At 35.4% G+C, this 18,110-nt stretch overlaps 1 protein-coding gene across 2 annotated transcripts in view; it reads right to left on the bottom strand.

Moving 5' to 3' along the window:
- The window catches only part of LOC109073221 (PH-interacting protein-like), a 39,990-nt gene extending 24,498 nt beyond the window's left edge, over window positions 1-15,492 (bottom strand). Inside the window, exons 1-10 of one of the 2 annotated variants that reach the window (XM_042713399.1) lie at window positions 15,051-15,492; window positions 14,881-14,939; window positions 14,767-14,796; window positions 14,555-14,614; window positions 12,111-12,261; window positions 11,434-11,532; window positions 10,977-11,137; window positions 2,641-2,862; window positions 1,209-1,309; window positions 840-910 (exon numbers count right to left, since the gene is read on the bottom strand). In XM_042713399.1, the coding sequence (XP_042569333.1) occupies window positions 840-910; window positions 1,209-1,309; window positions 2,641-2,862; window positions 10,977-11,137; window positions 11,434-11,532; window positions 12,111-12,261; window positions 14,555-14,614; window positions 14,767-14,796; window positions 14,881-14,939; window positions 15,051-15,090 (994 nt within the window). In that variant the 5' untranslated portion in view covers window positions 15,091-15,492. The remainder of the gene's footprint in view (window positions 1-839; window positions 911-1,208; window positions 1,310-2,640; window positions 2,863-10,976; window positions 11,138-11,433; window positions 11,533-12,110; window positions 12,262-14,554; window positions 14,615-14,766; window positions 14,797-14,880; window positions 14,940-15,050) is intronic. The other variant, XM_042713398.1, reaches the window with a different exon arrangement.
- Window positions 15,493-18,110: the final 2,618 nt, after the last annotated feature.

Genomic DNA, 18,110 nt, shown 5'->3' on the forward strand with positions numbered 1-18,110 from the left:
CTGCAGTGCTGAACACTCTTTTTAAAAAGTCTGTCATATCTGTCTGACAACAGGATATTTATAGCATCACTTGCAGAAAAATGTTTAAGCCAAACAATCCACTGTCACTCTGTAATCTGCTATTAGCTTTCAGAACAATCAAAACATGGAAATAAATAATCACTTAATATCACGCTTCTATAGGACCACATGCATTCATATAATCATGGGCATGAGTCTTAAATATCACGGCTGTTAGCCGATTCCAATTTGAAGCTGAATTACAAAATTTGCAGGTGAATTTATCAAATTAACTGCAATTAATCACATACATAAATATTTGCTTAGAACAGCCCCAAAATTAAGGTAATGAGGCAAACAAAATCATTGACAAAGGGAATTAGAGTCAATATTGTTTGTTTTATTTCCATACAATTTACTTTTATCCTATCACTGATCTACAGTCCACAGCAATCCCTTTAATCAAATTTGTCAATCTGTCCAAGAAAGATTTAGGGGCCGTTCACACAGAACTATGCATTATGTTGACAGCCCTAATAAATATAGATTTTCTCACACGTTTTATTCCATTCAATTCTCATATGATATATTAGATCACATATCATCTGTCATATGGTAAGCAGTTACACAAACTGGCAGATACCACTAAACAGTGTCTCTAATCTCCAAAAAGACTCTCTGTCCCATTTTTGAAAACACTAGGCTTTACTACAAGCTCAGTAATGTAACAACAGCATTTTGTCACATGGGTTCCTGTGACAGGCTGTGAATGATTGAGTATTACTGATAAAATGAGAACAGGTAGAGGTGAGAAAAAAGCTTTGAAACTTCTGACCTACCGGCACTAAAAGAGGAACAGATCATCTGCACGCCTGGTCTGGGCCGCTCGATGAATTTGCTGGGTCGCTGTCTGTACACACATATAAAACACACAGAAACACAATGAGTGCCAAAATATATTTTTATGACCATTATTAAGGGTGAAAGGTGTAATATCTGCACTAAAATGGAACTGCAAAAATAATTAATGAAAAATGAAAACACTGAAACATATATTTTAGTTAGGTTCAAAAGAAAACTGCATGCCATAATTACATGTTTCTCCTTTGCATTAATTCAACTAATCAAAAAGCGCTTTAAATACTTGCTCTGAATGGCAAAGAGAGCTGAAAACCCCACAGATGTGTGCAAGAATAAAGGAAACTCACCCAAATTTGAGCGTGCGTGCATCCCACTGCCAGAAACAGATGGTGCCGTCAGCTCCAGTGGAGGACAGGAACCTCCTATTTCCACTGCACAGAGGAGAAAACTACACACACACACGCAAACAGCCAAACCAGGATTACAACACATTAAACATTGAATCTGTGAGTGGGTGTGCGATTATATACACTGCAAAACATGTATTGTAAATTTAATGTAAAAGTTTGGGGTCAGTAAGTTTTTTTTTGTTTTTGAGAGAGTCATTTTATTCAGCAAGGATGCATTAAACTGATCAAAAGTAACAGTAAAGATATTTATGTATTTTATGCAATCTATAATAACAGATTTCTGTTTGATATAAATGTTGTTTATTCAAATACATAAACACATTTTGAACTTTCTATTCATCAAATAATCCTGACAAAACTTATCACAGTTTCCACAAATATATTAAGCAGCACAACTGCTTTATTCAAAATAGAAAACTTATTTTAAACTGTAATAATATTTCACAATATTACTGTATTAATGAATAAAAAAACTATATACAGTAGTGTAAACTGGCTAATATAACTATACAAACAACTACTATATATATATATATAGTAGTGTACATCTGGCTACTAGAACTTTACAATCATTTTTATAGTAGTTTTGCAGTTTATTATAATTAACTCTCTATTTTGACTTCACAGTGAACAGGATCAGGAAGTGACTGTAATGCAGCAGCGTTGTGCTCTACACACAATAATTAGCTGTGTCTGCATTACAATAATCTCTGTATACTGTGCCATGCTGGCACTTAGGTTCCTAGCATGCAATGCAGATTGAATAAATTATGCTGTTGTGTTGTTTTAGTACTATTTATTTTACTACTAATTGCAACATTGAAACAAGCATTTTCTTTAAAGCTGCTTTGAAGCAACAAGTATTATGAAAAGCGCTAATCAAATAAACTTGAATTGCTGGCCTGGTTTACAACGCATAATAAAAGTTTGCCTTCTTACAACAGCACTATTTCAACCAGGGTACTATTAAGGTTAATTGTTTATAAAGAGTATATTTTTGCATTATAACATAAAACAATCAATCACAATGCTTAGTTTATTTTTTCCCATGTACAAACAATTGAGTTCTGTAACACTGGCTGGGAGAAAATCAATCAAAAGGTCCAAGTTCCCAGCCATAGGGAACATTAATCACCATAATAATGACTGTTTACACTATTATCTTACAATGGTGTGCAATGTGGTCATCTTTTGCAGTAATTTATTGTGTTACCACAAAAAAAGACCTAAAAAACCACCACTAAAAACACTTTTATTGTAAGAAACTACTGTTAAATTTTAAACGGAATCCTTTGTACTGGTGAATTTCTAATTCATGTCTAATAACATTGTGTCTGTGTTAAAATGTGACTGTAAATGTGTCACACACCTGTAATGATGTGATGGATGCCGTGTGGCCCTCCAGTACTGCCAGCGGGGCACAGGTCTGCAGGCACCATACTCTGATCATTTTATCACAGCTGCCGGCTGCCAGCAGGGTGTTCTCATAATTCACAGCCATGTCTGAAATCTCTGCCGCATGACCTCTCAGTGTCGCCAGCAAACGCCCATTATCCGTTGCCCAGATCTTCACCAAACAGTCGTCCGAACCCTGAGGATACACACCACACATGGTAACCCCTCAGACCCTGCCAGAGTCATGCGTTAGAATGATTTTCAGACTCAGCCTCCCTTCAGAAGTTCTCTTTAGAAAGTTTGGTCTCTGTGCAGCCGAATAAAATCCACTAGAATTTAGTCAAGTGTTTTGCAAATTAATTAACTCAAGCAGAGCTATATGGCCAAACATCTGAAGTTAAAACAGTCCTCCCAGGTCTTCTAAAGATGGACATATCAAGTCATTTAAATTTACTTAATACAATTACATAACTTCAGATAGCAACTTTGGTCTGCACCAAGAGAAGCACATTACCTAAGATTGAGTGGAAATAACCAAAAACGAAACTGATGTCCCCCTTAAACAACCTTATTGTTTTATGCATCCAAAACCACTTTGGAAATTTACCTTGCTCATAAAGTCAGCATGAAATCAAAATGCACTCTATTTACTTTATTACTTTACTTCATGTTCCTGGTCTTATTGTGAAAAACTCATCCATGCATGTTATAACAAAGAAAAAAATACTTCCCTTTTCCTCTGAAATAACTTTCCTTTTTTACTTTAGATCTTTTAGATTTCTACATACAATGGGCAATTGGATGATACTAATCAATATCCAAATAGCTATTCAGGCTAGGGCAATATTGTAATTAATATTGTAATATTGTAATTTTGGTCAATATTGTAATTAGAGATGCATCGATCGGATACTCAGGATCGGTATTGGCTGAGAAACTGGCATTTTCTGCGGATCGGGTATCGGTCAGACGAGACCGATATTGTGCGTATACTATTCTGTGCTATTGTTGAGCCCCACGAAAGGCACAAAAACATGATAAAGCACCAAAAAGTTTTGGTGCACTATATTTCAAGTGTTCTGAAGCTGTTCCATAGTTTAATGTGAGGTACAGATTAATATTTAAGTCATTAAATTCAAGTTTGCTTAAACTCTTTTTTCCGCTGCGGCAGTCTTTCATCCTCCATTCAGCAATCAAACTGCATGTTGCATTTGGTTACCACAGTCAAAATGATTAAACTCTCTTCAAGAGCACACAGTGACTGAGGTTTAAAACTGTTAAAAGAAAAGGCTCAATAAACTAACGCACAGATTTAATACACCACATATCAAATTCTCTTCCTTTTGTACTAACTTTTCTATGCGGACTCGCATAATTTTATAGTATATATATATATATATATATATATATATATATATATATATATATATATATACACACTTTATTTAGACATTCACTTTTATTTGTAAATAAAAATGTTTCACTAGATTTTAGATTTTTTTAAACACAAAGTCCTCAAAATTATTTAAAATAATTAAACTGTCAGTAATAAAAAAGCAAATACAATTGAATAAAAAGATACAAATTAAACAAAATGTGCTTTAGTGTTTTTTTATGCAAGTCTCAAGCAGTTTACAGCCTACTTCAGAAATTAATAATCAAATGTAAAATAAAACAGCATAGTCTTCACTGTAAGAATTAAACTTTTTGTTTCTTATTAAAGCTACAAAAATCCTTCCCTTAAGAGCAGTGCATGACTTTGAATTTGTCTTTTGTTGTTTGATTAATAAGCACACATTAGCAGCAGGAAAATAACCTGTTGTCACTTTAAAGGGTTATGAAACCCCAGCCTACTTTTTCTGAGATTTAGCAGAGGTTTTTGTGTTTCACATCATAGAATACAATGTTAGCATCCGATAATTTTAACTGTTGGAGAAAACTGGTTAATTTGAAGCTTTTTTGCGCTATTTTCATCTTCCGGGTTTAAAATCTACATTGTGTTGACGTCATAATTTGTGACATGGCAATGGACTATAGTACATCGATGACGCGTTGGTGTCTATTAAATTATACATGAAACTGTGTGTTCTTATTCTATGAGAAGACGCTTTGTTTAATTATTCACAACAGCATGTGTTGATTTGCTATGACAGACGTTTCAGACTGCGAGATGATATTGCACACATTAACTAAGAGAAATGTTCATGAATCGAATAAGAGTGTTCAGCACAAACATGATTAATTTACTTGGTGAGCATGACCATTTTTACATCTCTGTGACAACCTGTCAAAAGTCTTATATAAACACCACATAATAAGCCTTAAAAGTTCTCAGTGGTGCAACAGCGTGTTCATATAAATGTTTTTTGATGCTGAGTGCAAATGGCTGTGCATTTATTTGTGTTTTTAACTCGAAGGGAGCGAAATGAAACTGTTTGAACGTGAAGCTGTGTGTGTTGTCTGTCTCCCCTCTTCCCCCTCATCCACTCCGCTGTGCACCATGCCCACATTTTATAATTTTTTAAAACTGTAGTGAGAACCAACCAGTGCTGAAACGGGGGGGGGGTTTAATCACCCTTTAAGAGTCGCACGGATCCAATTTACCGTTCGCCGTTGTACTATTCTTTGAAACAACAGGGGGCGACGAGGAGTAATTGTCCTATAAAACCATCAGGAATCACCAGTGAGATTAAGTCATTTACCGGTACAAGATTTCTCGCGTGATGAATGAGTTGATGACTTAATAATTTCTTTATGTACAAACTGATTAAAATAATCTTAAGCTTTTGTGTTTATTTTGCATCAAAACCAGGACAACTTTAAGCAAATAGTGTATAAATAGTATCTAAATGAATTCTATTTCTAGTTTTATACAATAGAATTAAAGCATACTTCAATTAAAAAGCCTTTAACTATGCAAACTATGCAAAAAACAAAACAAAAAAAAACAACAACTATGCATTGTTTTCCGTCAAAGCGTCAAAAAGCACCTGATGGAGTTTGAACTTAACATTAAACTGTTTCTGTTTCACACAGATGCCGGCACAGACATGCATGTTCAGCTAGAATCGCCCTGAACTCGTGCAACCTCCGATTATAAATCAGAAATTACAGCAAACTTGCGGAAGCGTCGAGTATAAATCAGTTTTTACATGCATATTTTCATTCTCAACTCTTTACGTTAGACATGTGCCGATATTCGGTAATGCGATATGAATAATCACCAAGTTATACATTTTGACACATTTTTGTGTGTATTTGACCGTTTAGGCGCGCACCTTGAGCTAAAAGATGACTTTACATGTCTGTGTTCTGTTCCGTGTCTAAGCGCATATATCTTCCTGAGGAGCAGCGTGAGCTCTCTTTCACGCTTTTAAAAACATGAATAAATATACTTAGATAAATCAAGCACGTCCCATTTTGCAAAAGTCACATTACATGATTTTACAGATTTGCACAGGAAATTGGGCTTTTATGGAGGAACGAAAGTGCAGCGCTGCAAAAGGGGGTGGAATGGTGCGCAATAATTGTTTTATCTCGATTATTGTATAACTAACAATAGCACAATCCAAAAACAAACAAACAGTTTTTTTAATAATTGCACAGTCCTAACACAAAAACTATCTTAAATTCATTACCACTAATAAAAAAAATCTATCTTAATTACTAATAATACAAATAAAAAAGTTTTACTTTATTATTAACAATAACTAACACTATTTATACTTTTTGTTAAGTTTAAAATGAAAAATACATTGATTATTGTTTTAAATGGAATGTTTTTATGCATCACAATATGTAGTGGGACAAGTGTTACAGTATCATTCAGAAGTTTGGGGTCAGTAAGTTTTACTTTTACAATGCAGCTTTTCAAAATTCAAGTCTGTCAAAAATGACAGTAAAAACATTTATAATGTTACAAAAAAAAAAATTCAAATAAATGCAGCTTTTCAAAATTCCTGCTCATCAAAGAATCCTGAAAAAAATCAGCACAACATTGATAATAATAATAATAAGAAGAAGAAGAAATGTTTCTTGATTTCACCAAATCAGCAGTAATGACTGCTGAAAATTCAGGTTTGCCATCACAGGAATAAATGGCATTACATTAAAATATATTAAAATAGAAAACAGTTTAAATTTTGTATTATTTCATATCAACGTTTTACTGTATTTTTGATTAAAAAATTCATATATATATATATATATATATATATAGCTATATATATATATATATATATATATATATTCATATATATATATATATATATATATATAAGCCTTGGTAAACATAGGAGACTTCTTACAAAAGCGCTAAAAAAAATATTTCTGACCCCAAACTTGTATATCATCCCTGCATAATCGTTTTGACTGCATTTCTGCATAAACAATATAAATGTCTTCCAACACAAATGTTACTATTTGTTACTAATACTACATTTAGCTAGTCCAATGTGAATTTACTGCAAGGTGAATCAAATATGCTTTTAACTTAAAAATGCAGCACTGTGGCATTGCATTTCCATGACAACAGGCAGAGAACCATAAAAAAGCAAGCGCTACCTTCAACAATTTGAACCCCATCTATCATTCACAGCTTTATTGAAAGATTTTTTTTACCCCCTTAGATAATCAGCTTGCCATTTTCCTCTTCATTTCATAAACATGATTTTAACAACATGAAAATATCACTGTTCTGTCCAGACACACTGGAATTAACTGTGATAATAACATTGATTTTAGCAGGCCACACATGCATATCAAATTGAGCAAAGAAAAATGATCCCCGAGCCGGCACACACAGATGAACATTCCCGAAGATCTGTTAAACACAGACGGAATGCCAATGACACACTGGCTAATGGCTCAGGAATATGAAAGAGATGATTTTATTAGTGGCTCACAGCCAATTCCCTAAAAGAAACACTTTTTTCAACATGCGTGCACCGAAACGCCCCCCCTACGCCGGAAGAAAAAGACAGACAGAAATACAAAAGAGGAGGAGAGCGAAGGAGAAAACTCAGAGAGACCAAGATTGAAAGAGGAAAAGACAAAGAGAACAGGAGTAGGAGAGAAATAGAGGGAAAAGGGAGGGAAAGCCAGAAATAGGGGGAGTAATCCTTGCTTTTCAGCCATTTTTGAAGCATTAAAAACTTGCAGAGTAAAATGGAACCCAAGAGTGCACACTCAAAAACACACATCAGCAAAACACACACACGCACAATCCTACAGGACGCTTAAAACCAGAGCTCTAACAAACGTTAACTACAGCTCACGCCAACGGCTGACAGTCAGATAATGTCCGAAAAATGCCTGAATCAAAACACGTGCACTTACCCACACACACATTCACACAATCTTTGAGAAGTTTGTGGACACCATGATGTCACCGAGCAACAGTATGCTTACCCAGACGGAACATATAAACGACCTTTGACCTCTACACTTATCCCAGAGTCAAAGCATTATCTGTCCCTGTGAGATCAGAAGGCTCATTGTCTAAAAATACCATTTTAGTCACTAGGAAATTAAGTTTCCAGTGTAGCACAACACTGAACGAAAGAAAAGAACTACTCAGTGAAAATCCAACAAAGGCCCATAGAGTCTGATTTACTAAGGACACGCACTACGGTTCAAATGTTAGGGGTCAGTAGGATTTTTTTTTTTTTTTGAAAGACGTCACTTATGCTCACCAAGTCTGCATGTATTTGGTCAGTAATACACTAAAAACTAAAATACTGTGAAATACTACTATTAGAATTTAAAATATTTTTCCTGTTTTTAATATTGAAAATAAAGTATAATGTATTCTTGTGATGGCAATGCTTAATTTTTAGCAGCTATTACCCCAGTCTTCAGAGATCATTCTAATATGCTGATTTGGTGCTCAAGAAACATTAATTATTATCAATGCTAAAAAAAGGCTTATAATTTATAACAGTCCAATATTTATAACAACATTATTTTTTGTGGAAACATTACACATTTTTTCAGCATTTTTTGAAGAATAGAAAGTTAAAAAAATAAAACATTTTATAACATCATGTCTGTCCTGTCACTTTTGATCAGTTTAATGCATCCCTGCCGAACAAAAGTATTAAAAAAAAAAATAATAATTTAAATCGTACTGACTCCAAACTTTTGAATGGTGGTGTACAGTCTTTAAAATGTCCACAGTCCACAATAAAAGACTGTTGTTGTTTTTTTTATTCAAACCTGTAAATAGGTTTTAAGATTTTGAAAAATGTAAAACATAGTGAACATCATGATCTTCAATGGACATGAAATATTAAAAATGATTCACTATTCTTAGGTCACTATGCACAATACGCTCTTGGGAAGTTGGGATCATCATCAAATCATGCAAGAGAACATGATCATCAGGTTTTACACAAACTTGTGGAGTTTGCAGCTCGAGTGCTGCTGTCTATGAAGTAAAAAGTGGACAAACAGAATACTACGAGACTCATACTGTTATGCTGATAATATAAGTTGTTATTAACAACTGTTTTCAACTAGAAAAATGCTAAATATAATCCTTTTACTAGTAGTCCCAAACTTTTGAATCAAAATGCATGCAAAACACTTCCTGTACATGATGAATGACTCAGACACATCAAAACAGGCCGGAAACCGATACTACTGTGACGCTTCGAAAATATGATAAGCGCAATCCGCATTCACAAGTATTTATTTATGCTTTTATCCAAATCATCTTGCCATGTAAAATAAACACAAGTTAAGTCAATGGCTGTGTTAATGGTACTCCATGATTAACTATGGAACAGCACATCTGAACCACAGTAATTACATACAGTGTGAACATATAACTCTCTTACGGGCAAGTCCCTGGTCAACTCAAAACCACAGCTGCTTTCAGAACCCTTGAAATCCCAAACCCAGTCAGACATCTGGACCAAACAAAGACCAGATCCCTCAATTCAATAGGTCATTTGAGACCATTATGTTCATTGGGAATTTTCAATGTTTTAACTCTTGACCTCAAGTGCTTTATTATTATGACACATTAACAGCACCCTAAAAATTGTGACATACCATTTAATTCCATAATGGATAGACATACAGTTGTATGTATACAGTTTAATGAGCCATAAAGACTAATTAAAGCCACATTAGCTTCAACACAAAGCAATTTAAATCTGCTACAATGTACTCTGTGCTTATTCACTACACCACATTTATGTGAAACACATAGATAATCTAGAATTTATCTAAATATTAAATATACTGGATATTAGATATTAAATATGTTAAAAAACAAAAACATCATAGGTCATGGTAAATGATGGAGTGTAAATGCAAATTTATAATGAGGGATATATTAGGGTGACCAAACGTGCCATTTTCCCAGGACACATCCTGGCCAGGATTTCTATATTGCCTAAAATATCCACGTTTTGGCTTTGTTTTGCGCTGCGCAGACCAACTGTTGTATGACAATCAGAAAACAGGAAACCAAAGCCAAAACCTGGATATTTTAGGCAATATAAAAATTCTGGCCAGGACGTGTCCTGGGAAAAGGGCGCGTTTGGTCACCCTAGGATATATGAAGTTGCACACCATACACTATAAACAAGGTTTCCACAAATTTTGACAAATAGATTTCTATTTCTGTACTTGTCATTTGTGATCACTGGATAAGTATTTACATTTTATAAAGATTACATATCAAATATTTGTCCTTATAATAACTATCCTTTGCTAATAGCTAATAAATAAAAAATGAATTTGGCATAGCTAGAAAAAATAATATTAATTCAATCAAATCTAGGCCTGGAAATCAAAATTGTGAAATTACCTGTTTTTTTCCTTGAGCCTGTATAAATAAGAACAGCACTTCATATTCCAAAGTGTTAGAATATGAATGTTTTATTATTTAAAGAAATCGTTTATCAACTTTTTTGAAATCTGTTTTGGTAAAACCAGAAAGATATGGTAAATAAATATGTACAAAACATTTTCTCCCTGTGGTCAAGCAAATCAAATATGTTCCCAGATACTTATGCAAGCACATACATACAAACAGCACAAGAACCCAAGAACAAATTAAAATACCATAACCTGACGTTATACTGCACTCCAGGATACTGTACTCAAAAAGTAAGCAATGGGAGGGCTCACAATTCAAATACTAATAATAACATTTCAGAAACATACTATGTTTTAAAAAAACCTATACAATTCAGTCCATACACAATACTTTACATTTTGTCCATATCCTCAATTTCAGAAAAAAAGGAAAGCACATTCAAATTTTTTCCCAGTCTGTCATAAAACCAGATGTCTTACTGTGAAGATGCGGCGACCGGTGCGGTCGAAGGTGACACAGTACACAGATGACAGGTGTCCCAGAATTCTCTTGTGCATCTTCATATGTTGGTAAACAGCTGTAGGGACCAGCTGACCCAACCGATATGAGCCATTCAGCCTCCGACTGTATATTGTTTCCACTATAGCACACAAGACAAAACAAAATGACAGCAAATACATTTGAATTTTCAGCTTCCTAAGAAGTTCATTTACAACAAATAAAAAACTATTTTAATGTTTGGTCCACACTTTTTAAATTTTTAAAATTACATATAAAGCAAAATGTTCTACTTTCTTTATTTTAAAATGTACTGTATATTCTATTTCAATAATCAAATAAATTAAAAACAGTTTTTTAAAAGGTGTAAGGATGTGGATGTATGCTGTTTCTTCCACTGGAATACACCAAAACAACAACCAATAAGAGGTGACTTACCAATATTGGGCGGGCTTCCATAGATGACTGGCGGCTCGGGTGGCCTGCCACAGTGCAGAGCTGCGAGGGCGGACCCCTTCCATACCACGTGTTTACAACCTGGCAACAAACACGTGGGACTGTCACTAAATATACACTGTTTAAGTGATTGAATCCCTAAACACACTTACACAAACTGGTATTGACACACACATCCACTGCAAGGCAATATGTAATTATATGCTTCTGTGTTATTTCTATGAAGGCCAGTTGCAGTATTTTTGATCATGTTTACAGAAATGCTAAAGTTTTAATTGCTATGGAATCTGTTTTAATCTGAAGGCAGCATTATAATAAATTCCACCACTACTGATAAATTATCATTCTTCTTTCATTTACATGCTTCCTTAGATATCTGACTCAGTGGAGAAATGCATTAAAACATTAAAAAGATTAAGTTAAATCCTTTAATGAATTTTCCACATGTCAAGGTTTTTCCTTATCTTCAACTTTTTACATTAAAGAAAACAGTGGCACTCCAAATACACATATAATGTATCCATTATTAAATCATTTTACAGCAGTTACAGTGTTAATACATTAAAAACATATGCTTTGCTTAACCTGGCTGCAAACTGGTTATCTTGCTTATTATAAAAATGAATGATGAATATGCAATCTGCAATAGAAACACTCACTCTTGTTCGTGCGTAGCACTGACTGGCGTCCAGCTCCCAGCAGTGAATTGACTCCAGGTACGCTGGCTGGCACTTCTCTCTCTAAAAGAGGACTCACTCGCTCACACACCTGCAACAGGTGATCTGGAGAAATGTGCCTGTATAATTTGACCTATACACAATCACAAACATGTATTAGGGCCAATTGATGTGTTTCATATTCCTACATTTGTAATTAAATATATTTGTACATTTGTAAATCACTTATTAAATATAACATTCAATATGTTCAATTATTGTGTTGTAATAATGCATGCATATAAATTAGATATTAAAATACAAGAACATGCTTTGTGCAAGTAAAATGCAAACATTTTGCAACCTTGCAGCTCATTTACAAGTTTAAAACTAATCTACAAAAATAACTTTTTTAAATATAATTACAACTGTATAATACAATAATTACATTTTCTATTACTACACTCAAATTTAATCAAAGCATGTGCTGCGAATGCTTTCATTGAAAAGACCAGTATCACCATTAAAATATTTTAATGAACATGTATTTAAAAAATAATTAGATAACAAAATAAAGGTATGGGTATTTACCAGACATTGACAATGCACACATAAAAACCGTTCGCATAATAGCATAATCATAATCTTTTAGAGGATTATATTCGACACTTCGTTTAAAAATAATACAGTGTCACTGATGTATTACAAAGCTCTGTGTATCTTTCTATATTTTTCCAAGATTAATCTAATCTACAGTGTAAAATGTTCACCCCCACCCTGCGCAACGCGGCAGTCCGGGCGTCTTTTATCAAGCCTATTCAGCAGATCCAGCTTCCAGGGGCAGACCAGTAATTAACGTGGTATTAATTGCATTTAGCGTCATCCTATTGGTCTAAACACGCGCGCGCACACGCATTCCACATCTATCCACATAAAAACATAAACGCGCGCGCGCGCACCGCTTAGTTAATGACTAGGCTATATGAGTAAAACGCTGTTTAACATTGAGTGAATAATGTTATTTGGATTGAAACTAAATTTCTAAGGATATCTAAATATACACATTTTTTTAAGGAATCATCATCTCTTATTACTATACTGTTTTGCTGTTAATGTATTACATATTCATTATTTTGCGGACAAACTAGTAATTACTAAAACATTTTTTATATAGGCCTATATAATTATTTAAAAATGCGTATATTTTAAAAATTAAAAAAAAAACTTTAAAGCCATATTGTTATCATCATTAATTAATTTTATGAAAAAAAGATAATTAATGCAGATTGCATAGCTCATTAACATATTGATCGAGGGAATCGAGACCTGACAAAAAAAATTAATTGACAGCGCCAACATCAGGCGGTGAAGTCTCGTGCGTGTTATTCCTACACACAGTCTGCAGGCACGGGCTTTAACATCTTCACACACGGCAGTGAAATCATCCACGAACGGTCACAATCGCACACACACACACACACACGCATTCACTCACTATAACATACCGCGATCGAGCGGCGCGCAAGATCAGCCGCGAGACAATCGCGAATACAAAATAACAGATCATCGCTACAATGTGTGTGGATTTCACCGCGGAGATACAGCAGTAACAGCGTGTGATTAACAGACAGTTGAGTCTATTAGTTACGCAACTGACTGGGGGCTGGCCGTAACAGGGGCTGGATCAAAACACACTAAGTTTTAAAATCAACATATTTGGGTATCTCTCACTTCGAAAGCGAAATCAAACCGTCTTCTCGAGTGATATTCCTGCGTGGAATAGCGAGCTGCTGAAAAATGCAAATAATCCGATCAATCATTTACTTAGCTTTCCACATATCGTAATTAATAAATTAATCAATACGTACTCATTTCGATGTACCTCTCATTCGTGTTATCTGCCTCAAGCCTCTCAGCACTGTCTGTTCAAAAATAATTTCCTCCGAAGAAAAAATATTGTCAGGGCCACTATATATAAATCCCAGCACTAATGCTAAGATCGTCTACGAATCCGGGTCTGTTGCCTCCTGCTCCAAAAGCTTAGTTTTAATGTTATAAACTAAGGTAAAAGGAGTATTTTACCCTGACTGTGGTTGTATTACATGGAGCAGAGCGCCTCCATCCCGCCCCGCTTTCAGTCTCTGGCGCACTGGTCCCTCCTCCCTCCGCTCCCTTCCCCTTATAGCACCACATTCATGACGTCTCTTTATTTCTACATCAATTTTAACATCTATTTACACCTTGTGGACGGCACTGTGACCGAACTCACATCCCTGAGGTCAGGCCAGGCTCTGGGTTCACCCGTTGACGGTCCTTTCTAACCCCGAGGTTGGTGTTTCCCTGTGTGTTCGGGTTGAGTTTTTTTCCCCTGATTTAAAAATTGCGGGAAATTCAATTTCTTATTTTGCTCTCTAAAAAGTTTTCTCTCGGTTATAGGGATCCCTTACCAAATTTTCGTAACTCCCTGGGTGTTCTTTGCCAGTCCAGTCAATCCTTTTGGGTAACAGCTGTAATTGGAAAACAGTGTTAAATAGGTTTAGGTAAATTCTAGGGGGTCGATTTTCTGTTTTTTAAACCATAAATATAAAATCGGCGTGAAATTAACAGGCTGAAGTGCAGCGCAGTGAGATGCGACGCGAGTAGGGCTCGCGCTGCTTACCTCCTTCTGCTGAACCTCCCGTATCAAGGTCTGAAAAAAGCACAAAAATGGCAAATTACGCTTCAATCTTCTCCAGAAATGTCGTTTACAGTCCTAAATTACGAAATCACCCACCTCTGCCGCGTCCTGACAAGGTCCAGCTTCTAAAAACCGGGCTATTAGGAAGTACAGTTCTGCGAGATGGGGGAGAATGAGCTACATTAGCTTTCGAGAAGGACGTGGTGGGAAAGGCAGATGTATATAAAAATATTCCAACGTCACCTTTCTGAATCCCTTTTACTCACCGGATTTCAACTGCGCGATGTGTTTACGCTCAGCAGCCATGTTTAGGGTTGTTTTGGGGGTGAAGGAGAAGGTGTGTGTGGCCGTTCTGGGAAGCGGGTATCGCTAGGCTGCCCTATAGTTGTCAGTGTTTGTTCACCAGGAAGAGCTGCGCCTCCATTCACCCAACACACACTGAAAGCAGATCCGGCACGTCGCGCGAGGCTTCCGCGTTCTCGTAAAATAGTCCCCTTTCAGGCACAAAGTGCCACGCGTCGATGCGGACAAACGTTCCGAGCACCCGGGCGTTTGAGGTTGAGAAGAAACGATGTTTCTAAAACATGCAGTTTAATGCACCTTAAGGTGTTCGTAAATATTTTTGGTTTCAGTTTACGCTCCTCACCCCTCCTCCCTGCACAACCCGTTTGCGCAGGAATACACGAGCAGAGCCTAGTACGTACGCGCAGGACTGTGCTGTCAGTGAGGCTGCGATGCTAACGCCGAAGGGGGAAGAAACGGCAATGATGGCTCATTTTATGCAATAATTGAACTATTTATTCAGGCAACTGTTATTTGTCTGCTAAGTCCCAGATTCTGAGCTATAATGGCGCCTCTTGTTTCTCGGTCTATCGACCTTGTAGGCAGCGGAGCTCGGATATCGCACCACCATGTTTCTCTCACAACAGCATATTGACGCTTACTATTAAACGCCTGAATACTACACCCGTAATCTTGTGGTTGTGAAGTGCATAAAAGTCCATTTATTTTAATCTTAAACCAGGCTCATTCCAAGGAACCCACCCCCTCTCTCGGTTGTGATTTGGATTGGGAAGTCCTCCATTTCTTTCCCAAAAGCGAGCGGGCAGTAAAATGGGGGAAGGGTTGTAAACAGGGAGAATGACATGAATTAACTAAACCTTGTAAGTTACAGGAATCCAGTGACTAATGGCGACACCAGACAAAATAGGACGTAGATGAGTTTATTTATATATTTATGTCACACAGTCTATCTATTTTAAATAAACAATATACAGACTGTGTACAGCATATCTACTAAAAGGTTGTGTAAAACAGGCTATATAAATTGGACAAAGTATTTTAATACTTCTGTCCACAACACTGTATTCATTACATATAATTATTATATATTTTTCTTTCTTATCTAAATGATAAGCAATCGAATGCATAAACAGATGAAGTGGAACCTTCTGTAGAATTATCCTATGGCCTTAAATGAACTTGTTTATGTGTCAGTCATGCAACATTAAAAAGGCCTGTTGAGTTTTAACCATCTGCGACAATAGTGCTGGAGTATAGTAGTTGTGTAGTTTATGGTCTAACCCAGGGGTCTCCAAACTCAGTCCTTGAGGGCCGGTGACCTGCAGAGTTTAACTCCTAATTAAACACACCTGAACTAGCTAATTAAGGTCTTACTAGACATAACTTCCAGCCAGATGTATTGAGGCAAGTTGGAGCCAAACTCTGCAGAACACCGGCCCTCCACTACCGAGTTTGGAGACCCCTGGTCTAACTAATCTAATTCCTAAGTTGCATAATTAGTTATCCACGTTAAATAAACACCACCAGCTGTTTTATAGTCAATGCTTGTAAAGTTCGAGGCTAGACCTACTTTTTACTTTGACTGTATTTTGCAAGTGATGCAAATGAGAGTTAAACATGAGGCTTAATAACCCAGCAACCATTAAAGAATATAATAACAGTTTTTAAATAGATTTTGTGTATTTTAAACGCATTTGTATGTGTATATAATGCACATTTATATAGTGTTACATTTGTGAATTTGTGTATGTACCAATATCATCCCCGAAAGGGAGTTAAATCTTACAACAAAACCTTTCTTTAAGGATATTCAGGATGTCCATATTTGAAAATATATAGATAAATAAAAATAAATAACAAAGGGTTAGTTAGCTTAAGTAATTAGCTAAGTAAACGTATGTACGTATGGCTGCACACATTGACATCATCATTACAATCACAAATTCACAAAATAGATTTACTCGTTTTAAGTCATTAGACAAAGGAAATGTTTGAGGTTTTCCTTTGCCTTTTTTTTTTCCTCTGAGCTAAAAAGGTGACTTTGATACAATCTGTGTCTTTTTGTTTTCCCTTGCTAGGACAATCCTCAGTTCAACAGTTAGTTTTAACTGCATTTGGTGATGTAACACTTGCTAAACTACTGACACAAAGTATATGTGAAGGAGAAAAGCAGTCAGATACTTAAGAACTACATGAATATAGCAGCTTTGGCTTCTAGGCTACTTAAGCAAAACTGATGCAACTTATCACACTTTTGAGTAACTGTGGTGATCTGGTGGAGTGGCTGAGTAGGCATTAAACTCCACAAGTAGGTTCGGACTGTAGCAGAAACCCACTCAAAGTGTGACTCATTTTGATTCAGAATACTAAACATACAAACCATGAACACCTTCTTAAAATATATTGGATTAAAGATTCTAAAATGGAAGAATGTTGTCATTTGGTGATCAGTGGCATGCAGTATTCTTTCTTGCCACTGGAGGTCAGGACTATCATTTCAGATGAGTTCAGGGGCCAAACATGGGTCAAAGGAAAGGTTATAAGGGTAAATAAATCAGGTTGGAGGTTTTTGCTTCTCTAGATTCATCGGAGCATTGTTATAGTTTCATAAAAAAAATAATTATTAATAAAACATTTCACAAAAAAAAACATCTCACAAAAGTGCGAAAAATCTTACAAAAAAAAAAATTAAACTTATAAAAAAAACTAAAATAAAAGCATAAAACTATCATAAATAATACATATAAATCTATAATACTTCTGTATCAGAATCTAATCAGTACATAAATCTGGCCTCAGTTCTATAGTTCAATGTATAATACATATATCTCTATTTTGCTGATGCATTATTATTTGGTTTTACACTGTGAATAAAATTTCTGGTTACATTTTATTTAGACCACATAATAACAAATATTTGATGTTTACATTTTATTTAGACCACATTTGAACTAATATTTGATGTTTATTATTTTAAATGTAAATTCAGTGGGTCTACTTTCTAAAGGAATCCTTATCACAAA

Source organism: Cyprinus carpio, chromosome A23, assembly GCF_018340385.1.
Source record: "Cyprinus carpio isolate SPL01 chromosome A23, ASM1834038v1, whole genome shotgun sequence".
In the NCBI taxonomy this organism is placed as follows: Eukaryota; Metazoa; Chordata; class Actinopteri; order Cypriniformes; family Cyprinidae; genus Cyprinus; species Cyprinus carpio.